This window comes from Haematobia irritans, chromosome 3 (genome assembly GCF_050003625.1).
Source record: "Haematobia irritans isolate KBUSLIRL chromosome 3, ASM5000362v1, whole genome shotgun sequence".
NCBI classification, from domain to species: Eukaryota; Metazoa; Arthropoda; class Insecta; order Diptera; family Muscidae; genus Haematobia; species Haematobia irritans.
Genome location: NC_134399.1, coordinates 202,404,286 through 202,416,711, shown reverse-complemented (window position 1 = coordinate 202,416,711; position 12,426 = coordinate 202,404,286). Strand labels below are relative to the sequence as shown.

Here is a 12,426-nt window from a genome sequence, read left to right as displayed (position 1 = left end):
ATGTAACAGTTTTTTTAATTGAAACAAAAATCAATTACAATAATTAATAGTATCAATTATTTTTTTAATTGGATCAATAAATTTTTTAATTGACTTTCAATTAATTTTTTAATTGATACTATTATTTCTGTGATTGATGACATTTCAATTAAAAAATTAATTGGATATATTAATATCGTGATTGAATCAGATTTTTTTTTGTTTTGTGTGAAGATATGAAATGAAAATTAAGTCCATTTGTAGGAGAACTTCCAAATATTTTTCTGTCTGCTAATCCTATTTTTGTGAAATTGACATTTGGATGAATTTTTCCGCAATCAGCTGATCTCGATTGATTTCAATACACCACCTCCCAGCAAAAAATATTGGAAGTTGTTCCACAAACATTTCTTTTAAAGCCCATCTCAGAATCCCCCATCGAGTTTTTTCAACTTCCGATGCAGTCCTTTTGGACAAGTCCACAAACATTTCTTCTAACGCGCATCGTGGGATCTCCCAATGATTTTTGTCCACTTCCGATGCAGTCCTTTTGGACAAGTGCACAAACATTCCTTCTAAAGCGCATCTTGGGATCCCCCAATGATTTTGTTCTACTTCCGATGCAGTCCTTGTGGACAAGTATTAGAAAGAACGCAATCAGGCTATTTTAAGTGCAAATTTTGGACAATTAAATGTTACAAAAAAATAGAAAACTAATAAAAAAAAACTAAAAAAATAGAAAATTAATAAAAAAAAAATATAAAAATAATAAAAAAATAAATTTCATCCCCGATGGGATTTGAACCTGTGCCGATTGACTTTTTCGCTTCCATGGAAGTTCTTTTGGGAAGTAATTTGCAAATTACGAGAATTTTTAATTTTTTTTTGTTGATTTTTAATGGAAAAATATATTTATACGAAAATATTTGCCGAAAATAAAAATAATGCATGACATAAAAAAAAATTTTTTTAGAAAAATATTTGATAAAAAAATAGCCGCTGGTGAGATTTGAAATTGCGTTTCTTATTTTTTCGTTCATACTAATAAAAAACATCTCGAGAAGCAAGTAGAATGTTATTCCTTGGTGTCGTATTACGATCATATCACAAACATTTGAATTGACCTTTCGACGCTTTATGTTCAATGGCGTTTGTGGCCGAGTGTGCCAAGGCGTTCTGTTATGGTGCCAGCAAACCCAGGATCAACCCCTGGTCGGAGCGGAAAAGTTTTTCAAATTGTAAAAATTAGGTAATAGGAAAATAATTGTGTAATAAAACATATGGATGAAAAAAAGTGAAATTGGTTGAAAACAAATTTTTTGGCTTTTTAAATTTCTTCATTCAAATTAACTTCCAGGGCACAACTTCTAAAGCAATGCAAAGGACCCATAAAGGGAGTACTTCCATCCTATGACAAGCCCACGTAAAATTCATTGGAGATGATCCAAGTTTGCACTACTTCCGGATCACAGATTGGGGATCCAAACTACTTTTTTGGAAGCTCTTTTTTTGCTGGGCTGTTATAGGTAACTTTGGTAATTATGTCAAAAATTTCCTTTTTATCAAGTATTTTTCTCTTACACACAAAACAATATTTTTTGTCTTCAATCATGAAATTAATTGATCCAATTATTGTTTAATTGAAATGTTTTTAATCACACAGAAAAAAATTTCACGAAATTTTTTCCAATTAAAATTTTAATTGAGTTTTAAAAAAATATTCAATTAAAAATTTATTTGACTCAACAAATTTTTTAATTGAAACAAAAATTAATAGTATCAATTAATTTTTTAATTGACTCATAATACAGAAAAAAATTTCACGAAAATTTTTCAAATTAAAAAATTTAATTGAAAATCAATCACAATAATTAATAGTATCAATTAATTTTTTAATTGGATCAACAAATTTTTTTATTGACTATCAATGAATTTTTTAATTGATACTATCATTTCTTGAATACATTTCAATTAAAAATTTAATTGGATTAATTAATTTCGTGATTGAATCAGATTTTTTTTTGTGTACAGTCAATTAAAATATTAATTGATACTATTAATTTTTGTTTCAATTAAAAAAAATTGTTGAATCAATTAAATATTTAATTGAATATTTTTTTAAAACTCAATTAAAATTTTAATTGGAAAAATGTTCGTGACATTTTTTTCTATGTGATAAAAAAAAATTCAGTAATGCTATTGTGATTGATTCAATTAAAAAAATTGTTGAATGAAATATTAATTTGAATTTATTTTAAAACTCTATTACGGTACTATGTTCATTCTTGCGGAAAAAAATTTTTTATAGAAACCATTATTTCGCACATAGAAAGCGATGTTTATTTAAGTAACAGGGAGCGCTATTTAACATGGAGCGATATTGAATTAAGTTGGTTGTTACTGCTTGCTATTACAAAATTAACATTTTATTTTTCCTTGGGCAATTGATCTGCTATTCCTTTGATCCTTTGTACAGTTTTGGAACAAAAATATTATCCATGTTTGCGTTATAAACCCACACAAATAGTTTTAATAAATAAATTATTTCTTAATTCACATTGCAAATGGCGCCATGCTATAAACGTCAGTTTTTCAACTCGAAAAAAAACAGAGTGCCAGAGTGAATGGAAAAAATTTCGCTAGTTTTTCGCATTTTTTTGGTTTTGTATGGAGTTTCAACGCGAAAACCGACCTTTAAATTGGAAAAATTTCCGTGAAATTTTTTCCCTGTGTAATACCTTGAAAAACAAGATCATCTAAGAACTTCCAAAGATCTTTGTAGTAAGCAAATTTTCTTTTCAATTATTTCTAATAATTTTCAGCTACAAAAAAAATCTACAAATATCAACTTCTATTTCTTGCTGCAGTAAAAGCTTTTTGTTTTTGCTTTAATTTTAATTTTCGTTTTTTTTTTTTTGTAAACAACTAAATCGCTTACTTAAAATGCAAAATAAATTTTTGTTGTGGATGTTCACATACATATAGACACACGCACATCAATGCACACATATAATAGCGGTTTTCTTTCTTAATTAAATGCCTTTTCAATATCGTCTTCATCGTTCATTTTCATTAGAGGGGATTTTTTTGTTTTTGGTTGTTAATTAATTCTCTTAAAAGCACAGTTTCAAAATTACTAAGCGTGATCATTTCCACATTGCAGATGACCTCGATTTTTTGTTTGTTTTCTTAATCCAAAGCCTTTGTGGACTCCAAAAAGCTATATGGCAAACTATGAACGAAAAGCTTTTGTTGTCATTTAAGCCAATAAAAGTTCCTCATGTAGACCCTCAGAATCTAAAGATTTATTTGATTTAAACATATAATTACTGGTTGAATCACCCTGGCTGGATCCTTGAGATTTGGTGCTAAAGGACATATTGTAAATATCATCCAGATCTTCGCTGCGTCTGAAACTGTGAGAAAAATAAAATTATTATAAATTTATAAATGTTTTTCGTCTAAATAACTTAAAGCTTGCATTATTCCACTTACCTACTAACGGGGCGACTATAACAGGAATTGGCGGGACTAGCTGGTTGATTTCCATTGCTATTATTCTCCTCATTATCTTCATTCTCCTTGTTGGTATTGTTGCTATTGTAGAGATCACAATTATCCAAATATTCACCACGCAGATAATTGTCCAAATCATGTTCCTCATCCTCTTCGTCTTGATAGTCTTCGTTATTGTCCTCATGCTGTTGTGATTCCACCATGCACAACCATTGTGAGTTGTGGTTACGGAATTTCTCAAGCTGCAAAATTCATTCAATGTTTTTGTTTGTTTTTGTGGGAAATTCCATATCCATAAAGAAATTTCAGATTAACGACAAAAAAGAGAAAAGAACAAAAAAATAGTCTTTGTTTAAACAGAGGAAATTTGATCAAAGTCTTGCTGTTGTGACTCCACCATACACAACCATTGTGAGTTGTGGTTGCGGAATTTTTCCAGCTAGAAATTTGGGAAACGATAAGAAACGAAAGAATAATTTTTGTTTTAAAGATCACAAAAAAACAGTTTTGGGAATTTGAGGTTTGTGTGTTCGAGTTTTTAATTTTTGTGAGGTACTTTTTTTTTGTGGAAAGTTATGAAAAGATGAAGAGAGCAACAAACATAGTAGACGGATTGCAGGACAATAGTTTGAGAGCCATGAAAGTAGTGATACTCAAACTGTACGTTCACAAATAGACAGCAATATATTGGCAGAGAAACATAGAGACGACAATGATGAATAAAACACACAAAGTTAGAGACGTGATAATAATGATTTTCAAACTGTAAGTTTACAGATGTCTTTATGTAGGCAGTTAGTCACAGTGGGATTTTAATTATTCTACAATTTAATTTCATTATGCAGGCGGCTGTTTGTACTTAACAATATGCCTGATGTTTCTATAATCTTCTAATTTTTACTAGAAATTTAAAAAGAATTCTATGAAAAGATTATATAATAGGTTGGCTGATAAGTCCCCGGTCTGACACATAGATGGCGTCTCTAGTATTACATGCATATTATTTTTATACAGTACCAACTTTCAAACGATTCGTGTCAAAATTTGACGTCTGTAAGTCAATTAGTTTGTGAGATAGAGCGTCTTTTGTGAAACAACTTTTGTTATTGTGAAAAAAAAATGGAAAAAAGGAATTTCGTGTTTTGATAAAATACTGTTTTCTAAAGGGAAAAAATACGGTGGAAGCAAAAACTTGGCTTGATAATGAGTTTCCGAACTCTGCCCCAGGGAAATCAACAATAATTGATTGGTATGCAAAATTCAAGCGTGGTGAAATTAGCACGTAGGACGTTGAACGCAGTGGACGCCCGAAAGAGGTGGTTACCGACGAAAACATCAAAAAAATCCACAAAATGATTTTGAATGACCGTAAAATGAAGTTGATCGAGATAGCAGAGGCCTTAAAGATATCAAAGGAACGTGTTGGTCATATCATTCATCAATATTTGAATATGCGGAAGCTCTGTGCAAAATGGGTGCCGCGCGAGCTCACATTTGACCAAAAACAATAACGTGTTGATGATTCTGAGCGGTGTTTTGCAGCTGTTAACTCGTAATACACCCGAGTTTTTCCGTCGATATGTGACAATGGATGAAACATGGCTCCATCACTACACTCCTGAGTCGGCTGAGTGGACAGCGACCGGTGAACCGTCTCCGAAGCGTGGAAAGAATCAAAAGTCCGCTGGCAAAGTAATGGCCTCTGTTTTTTTGGAATGCGCATGGAATATTTTTTATCGATTATCTTGAGAAGGGAAAAACCATCAACAGTGACTATTATATGGCGTTTTTGGAGCGTTTGAAGGTCGAAATCGCGGCAAAATGAAAAAGAAGAAGAAAAAAGTGTTGTTCCACCAAGACAACGCACCGTGCCACAAGTCGTTGAGAACGATGGCAAAAATTCATGAATTGGGCTTCGAATTGCTTCCCCACCCACCGTATTCTCCAGATCTGGCCCCCAGCGACTTTTTCTTGTTCTCAGACCTCAAAAGGATGGTCGCATGGTATAAAAAATTGGAAGGTCGTTATAATCGTTGTATCGCTCTTGAAGGGAACTATGTTGAATAATAAAAACGAATTTTGACAAAAAAATGTGTTTTTCTTTGTTAGACCGGGGACTTATCAGCCAACCTGTTATATAATAGGATTTTCGGTCGGTCACAACAGTTCTGCTTCCTGAATGTTTATCTTCAGGTTTTGTTTAACCACTGTCACTAAACACTGCTGGCCAACTTTGTCATAATTTTAAAACTATGAAGTCGACATGAACACCGGAAATAGGTGACTCCAGTTTGTTGTATTTTTAAAACTTTCATATAATTTATTGATTTATTTACTCTTTTGATTTTAAAATTCTATCGACACATTTACTGAAATACAATGATCACAATCTATGGTAGCTATTGTTCAACATATTCCAAAAATATTTGTTTCCTTTCAAGTGCAATTCGGATGCTCAAAATGAAACAGCTTCCTAAGTTTTGTTCCAGAATGGCTCAATGGAGTGGTCCTATGACACTGTCCTACAATGTGTTCTTTAGAATGAGACCAAGTCGTGTCCCAAAGTCTTAACTTATCCTGTTGATGACAAACCCATATTAAAGTGATAGGATGGAAGCCACCGTGGTGCAATGGTTAGCATGCCCGCCTTGCATACACAAGGTCGTGGGTTCGATTCCTGCTACCACCGAACACCAAAAAGTTTTTCAGCGGTGGAATATGCTGGTGACATTTCTGAGGGTTTCAAAGCTTCTCTAAGTGGTTTCACTGGAACTCGGACTAGGCTATAAAGTACATCCAACCATCTTGCAGTCTATAGGGCTTTGCCCAAATAAATTTGACAAGCATACTTTTCCTCTGTTGGTTAAGCTACACTTGTAGTTTAGTCAATGCATGGCTTTAAGCTGAGATCAAAAACAACAATAACGATTGAACAACAATTTACGATTGCAATATACCAATCGAAAAAATTGTCGATCAAAAAAACTCGATATATCGACTCCCGTGATCCGAAAAATTTAGATTTCGATCAAAAGTTCTCGATATCGAATGCCGTGATTAGCCCCCAGCTATACAATTACATACATGTTCGATTGGGAATAGATTTATTTGAAGGAGAACAGTTTTAGAGCCATGAATTTGGTGCTCCTCAAACTGTAAGTTCACAGATAGATAGAATGTTATACACAACCTCATAGAAAAAAGTCAGATAAAAACAGCCCTTGGTGTCTGCTGTTATATTTTTCTACTTCAGTTTCTAACGAACAAAGTATGTACGTGGGTTGCCTTTTATGTTTCGGGGTTAGAGAACCAAAAAAAAAATATATATATATATATATATATTAATCACCGAAAATGGCTTTGTTGTTTTTCAAAATATTCCCAATTAAGATCTATACACTTTTGCATGCATTTAAATTAATTGTCGAAGCAGTTTCTTGCCAATCCGTTTGAGGTATATCCATTACATGCATTCTGAACGCATCATCCGCTTCTTCAGGTGTTGCAAAACATTGACCTCTCATGTTATTTTTTACGTATGGGAATACAAAGAAGTCATTCGGTGCCAAGTTAGGATTATACGGCGGATAAACAATCAAATGTGTCGTGGTGAAGATAGATCCGTCTTCGGCGGTTGCCTTTCCTGTTTTCTTGGAAGACAACTAGAAAACAATGTTTGTGTACCACTCAATTATTATTTGCTTGGTGCACGAGCAACTTTTATGGGATTTGACTCATCTTGAAGCACGCATACAGTCGACTACTGTTCACTTTTGGGCGCTTATTATTTGCCTTAACTTAAACTAAATAAGTATATACAGCAGTAAGTTCGGCCGGGCCGAATCTTAAATACCCAGTACCATGAATCAAATATAATAGTTTACTTTGAAAACTCTTCGTCGTAGCGGGTTACTTGATAATATAGAGCATTTTGGGGGTTTGATGACAAATATTCTCCCAAGCAAATCAGTTCAACCAGTACGCTTCCCGAAGAAAAAATTTAAAGATTCTACCTATGAAGACCAGATCAAATTCTGGATTTATGAGAAACAATTAGTATAAAATTCAGGAAAAATATTCAGTTAGGCTTTCGCTTTTCCAAATCCGAATTGCCGGGCCTCACGCTTGACACCTGCCATCAGATTTTGTACAGCCACCTTGTCCACCTTCTTCGCCGCAGAAAGCCAGTTTGCCTTGAACTGCTGCTCGTCCTTAGCAGTTTTTTGGTCTTCTTTAGGTTCCGCTTGACAATATCCCAGTATTTCTCAATTGGGCGGAGCTCTGGCGTGTTGGAAGGGTTCTTGTCCTTGGGAACCACCTGCACGTTGTTGGCGGCGTACCACTCCATGGCCTTTTTACCGTAATGGCAAGATGCCAAATCCGGCCAAAACAGTACGGAACAACCGTGTTTCTTCAGGAAAGGCAGGAGACGTTTATTCAAACACTCTTTCACGTAAATTTCTTGGTTGACAGTCCCGGAAGCTATGAAAATGCTGCTTTTCAAGCCACAGGCACAGATGGCTTGCCAAACCAGATATTTCTTTGCGAACTTTGACAGTTTTATGTGTTTGAAAATATCTGCTACCTTTCCCCTTCCTTTTGCCGTATAAAACTCCTGTCCCGGAAGCCGACTGCTTGTAGTCGGCTTTGACGTAGGTTTCGTCGTCCATTACCACGCAGTCAAACTTCGTCAGCATCGTCGTGTACAGCCTCCGGGATCGACGGCCAAAGCCGTCGTATTTTGTTTATCATCGCGATTTGGAGTCACTACCTTCTTGTAAGTCGATAGTCCGGCTCGTTTTTTGGCTCGATGCACGGTTGTAGACGATACACCCAGCTTATTTGCGGCATCTCGGAGAGAGAGGTTAGGGTTTCGCTTGAAACTACCGGCAACTCTCTTTGTCGTCTCAGCGGCTTCCGGTTTTCGATTTCCCCCCGATCCAGACTTCCTGGCTGTCGACAAGCGTTCCCCAAACACTTTAATTACATTTGTAACGGTTGATTTGGCAACTTTTTGCGATTTTGCCAGCTTTGCGTGCGAGTAGCTCGGATTTTCGCGATGCGCGAGCAAAATTTTGATACGCTGCTCTTCTTGCTTGGACGGCATTTTGACAACTGAAGAGTGAATTCCAAAATCAAAATAGGAGCAACATTCTACACACACAAACCTTAAAAATGAGGGGTGTTCAGGTTTTTTAAATGCAAAATTGAAAGAAATACGTCAAGTTTATATTGACCAAATTTTGACCGTATCACCCTTTATGATGAAATAACGCTTTGATTTGACATCTCAAATCTGTAGATTTTTTCCGACATTATTTAAATGAATACGATGAGTAAAATCTGGAAATTTTACTTTCAGTTTCAAGTTTCAAGCAATGATCAGTGCGCCTGCTATGCCCGGAAAGAAGTGTTTTCTTTTCTGAGGAATGAAATTTTAGACAAGCAACGTTTTCTTTTGACACAAATTTTAGAGACAATTGTTGAATCGCTTATCAGAAATTCGGATTAGTTTTCTCTAAACGAAAATACTTTATACGTTTGTCTAAAATTTCATTCCGGAGGAAAATATTTTTTCTTTGGGTGTACCCTCATGAAGTTAAATCGGTCTATACCGATGCCTTGCCAAATGGACCGGTAAAAATAAATGCGATACAGATTTTTGAGGGTCTAAAATTCCAGAATATTTAAATTTTTGTCCAAATCGGATAAAAACTACGGTTTCTAGAAGCCCAGACAAATTGGTTTTGGTATAGTTTGAAAAGTAGTTTGGACTCGAATGAAGTTCTTTTTTATTTACGGAGCTGTTCTAGGAGTGTCGTACATTAATTTATAATGAACTGATTAAAAATGTCATTCTATTGATTTTGATAATCCGACGCCAACATTTCATATTTGTTTTTACTTGAAAGAGAAACAGTTTGAGAGGCCTACCAGTGGTATTTCTCAAACTGTGAGTTCATAGATTTAGAAGTACCAATACATAAGAAGAAAGAATAGAATAAAGTTTGAAATTTAAAACAGTCCATATTGTTATTTAGGGAAATTTTCTAAGTTGCTTCCAGAAAATTCAACATGGTAAAAATAGGCACATATATGTAAGAGAATATATCGGTCCACGCGAGTGTTTCATATTTGTTTACAGAAAACAATTGTGATTCCATAAATAGCTCCAGTAAAATCGAAGTGCAACAGAAATATTGTGAATCTAGATTCCAGGAATTCAGTGCAATATTCTGAAAAACACCAATCGTTTCACATACATATAGCGGTGATTTGAGGTTAAGTGCTGTGCCAATAGACAATGTTCCTTTTTTATAGTCGTTTGGAATGGAATGTCATACATACCTTTATACGTTTCGCCCATTCATTATCACTGATGGCAATAATGTCCAAACAATAATCACATATCTTCCTAATCTCGGAATTTTTGTCGTGCATCAAATCAATGAGATAGGCTGGTGATTCGGTTTCTTTGATCATATATTCTCGGGTACTTTCATGGCGTAAGATTTGCTGGAATACGAATATAATCTGCAAAACAATTTCATCATCTTCCTGTTTGGCCTTTAGCAATTCAATAAGGGACAACACCACACTGGCTCGACAGAAAAGTAAAGCACATAACTCATCATGGGCACAAGTTCCCAAGTAGACAATCGTATCCAAGACAAGATCATCCAGTTTGGCTCCCGGCACTAGGACATTTCTCACCCAGGGAATTAATTGGAAATTCTGTAGAATTTGTGAATAATCTAAATCGGCCAGCGATAGATTTCCCAAAATGCCCAAACATTCCACTAAAAATGTTTCATCCTCACAAATGGTGAGAATGCGAGCCAAATCCCCAACATAGTCAATAAAGAGCGCTTGTAGAGATTCATGCTGCGAAAGATTACGTAATAGTTTCATTAATAATGCATCCTGGTATTTAAAGGCTCGATCCATAAGGCTGTGTAAACGATTACCCTCAACCATAATTTGGGCATTACGACGATTAAGGGAGAGATTAATGCACAAGGCTATTAAGTCGAGATCAACTTTGGAATTTAAATTCAAAATAATGGCATCGGTGGCCATTTGCACGCATTCAGTATGGGTAAACATGGCCTTGACCTAAATTAAAAAAAATTATCATAACGTCACACATATTCCAAATATCATATTTCTCACTTACCTTATCATCTAAACTCATGTGATATAGAATTTTCACTGCTATACTATGATGTTTCTCATCATTGATGAACATCACCAACATTGGCAAATAGCCAGCCACAATCATTTTCTTTCGCAGTGGACCATCAAAGGATAAATTGAAAACCAACTTGAGGGTAACTTGGACAAGATCTGTATGACCACTTTGGAAGAGCCTGGGTAATTTTGACACAATATTTAATTCACTCATATCATCCTTATTATCGCCCACTATCGATAGCTTCTTGAGGAATGTGGTGACCAACATAAGCAGATCAATGTTTTGGCGATCCAAAGCCTTGACCAGCATTTTCACAATATTTTTGCGGCGCATTTTTTCTTCCAGTTTTACATTTTCAGCCATATTCAAGAGCAAATAAAATGCTACCCTTAATAATTGTTCCTGTTTCTTGGCAAATAATTTCAATTGTTTATTTAGCCTCTCGATTTCTTCCTTCTTTGCTTTGGGATCATTACGATCGAGAGCCTCATTACTGGTGGCCTTCATGTCACCGTTGGTCGATATACCTGAGTCGGGTGTTTGGGCTCCTGTTGACAGAGCCTCGTGATAGCTGCTGTTAAGTATTTGACTTTTGATCAATGATGAAGACATGGAGCTGTGGAAACTAGACCAATTTCCAGATTTAGGACGTTGTTTTAATTCCGGTATACGGCGTCGAGGGGGTTCCATCTGATGGATACAAAGGTATTTTTCAAAATTTATAAATTAAAATATTAATACAAATTTATTTTTTTGTAAATTAATTTTTTTTTCAGTAAATTTTATAGAAACTTAACATAGTTATACATTTCTTCAAAATTTCGTAAAAATTCATTAAAATTTATTTTATAGTAAATTTTGTTAACAAAATTGTTTTTCGTCGAAATTTATTTTTATAGTAAATTCCGTCTAAATTTATTTTTACTGCCCATTTTTATCGAAATTTATTTTTATAGAAAATTTAGCCGAAATTTTCTTTGAAGTAAATTCCGTCGAAATTTATTTTTATAGTAAATTCCGTCGAAATTTATTTTTACTGTCCATATTTATCGAAATTTATTTTTTCGTTTTGTTTGTTATTGTTGACTTCTCTTCAATCGTTATTGTTGTTTTTTTGATCTCAGCTTAAAGCCATGCATTGACTAAACTACAAGTGTAGCTTAACCAACAGAGGAAAAGTATGTAGTAGTTTAGTCAATGCATGGCTTTAAGCTGAGATCAAAAAAACAACAATAAAAATTTATTTTTATAGAAAATTTAGCCGAAATTTTCTTTGAAGTAAATTTCGTCGAATTTTATTTTTAAATTTTAGTTTTATAACGAATTTCGTTGACATTTATTTTTATAGTAAATTTCGCCGATATTTATTTTTATAGAAAATTTCGTGAAATTTTTTTATAGTAATTTTTGTGGAAATTTATTTTTTAGTAAATTTTGTCGACATTTAATTTTTATAAATTTCATCGAAATTTGTTGTTACAGTCAATTCCGCCGAAATGTATTTTTCTAGCAATTTTTTAGATTTTTTGATAGTAAATTTAGTCGGAATATGTTTTTTAGTACATTTCGGCGAAATTTGTTTTTCTAGTAAATTTCGTCGAAATTTATTTTTATAGTTTTTTTTTTTATCGAAATCTGTTTATGGTAATTTTTTATCAAAATTTATTTTTCTAGTAATTTTTTATCGACATTTATTTTTCTGGTAATTTTTTATCAAAATTTACTTTTCTGGTAAA

The 12,426-nt window shown here is 33.9% G+C and overlaps 1 protein-coding gene across 4 annotated transcripts in view; it reads right to left on the bottom strand.

The window, feature by feature from the left end:
• Positions 1 to 2,293: 2,293 nt before the first annotated feature.
• Kap3 (kinesin associated protein 3) overlaps positions 2,294 to 12,426 on the bottom strand; it is a 194,715-nt gene continuing 184,582 nt past the window's right edge. For 3 of the 4 annotated variants that reach the window (XM_075302265.1, XM_075302266.1, XM_075302268.1), the window contains 4 exons: positions 10,673 to 11,380; positions 9,844 to 10,611; positions 3,475 to 3,737; positions 2,294 to 3,395 (listed from right to left, as the gene is read on the bottom strand). In XM_075302265.1, coding sequence (XP_075158380.1) covers positions 3,239 to 3,395; positions 3,475 to 3,737; positions 9,844 to 10,611; positions 10,673 to 11,380 — 1,896 coding nt within the window. In that variant the 3' untranslated portion in view covers positions 2,294 to 3,238. The other variant, XM_075302267.1, reaches the window with a different exon arrangement.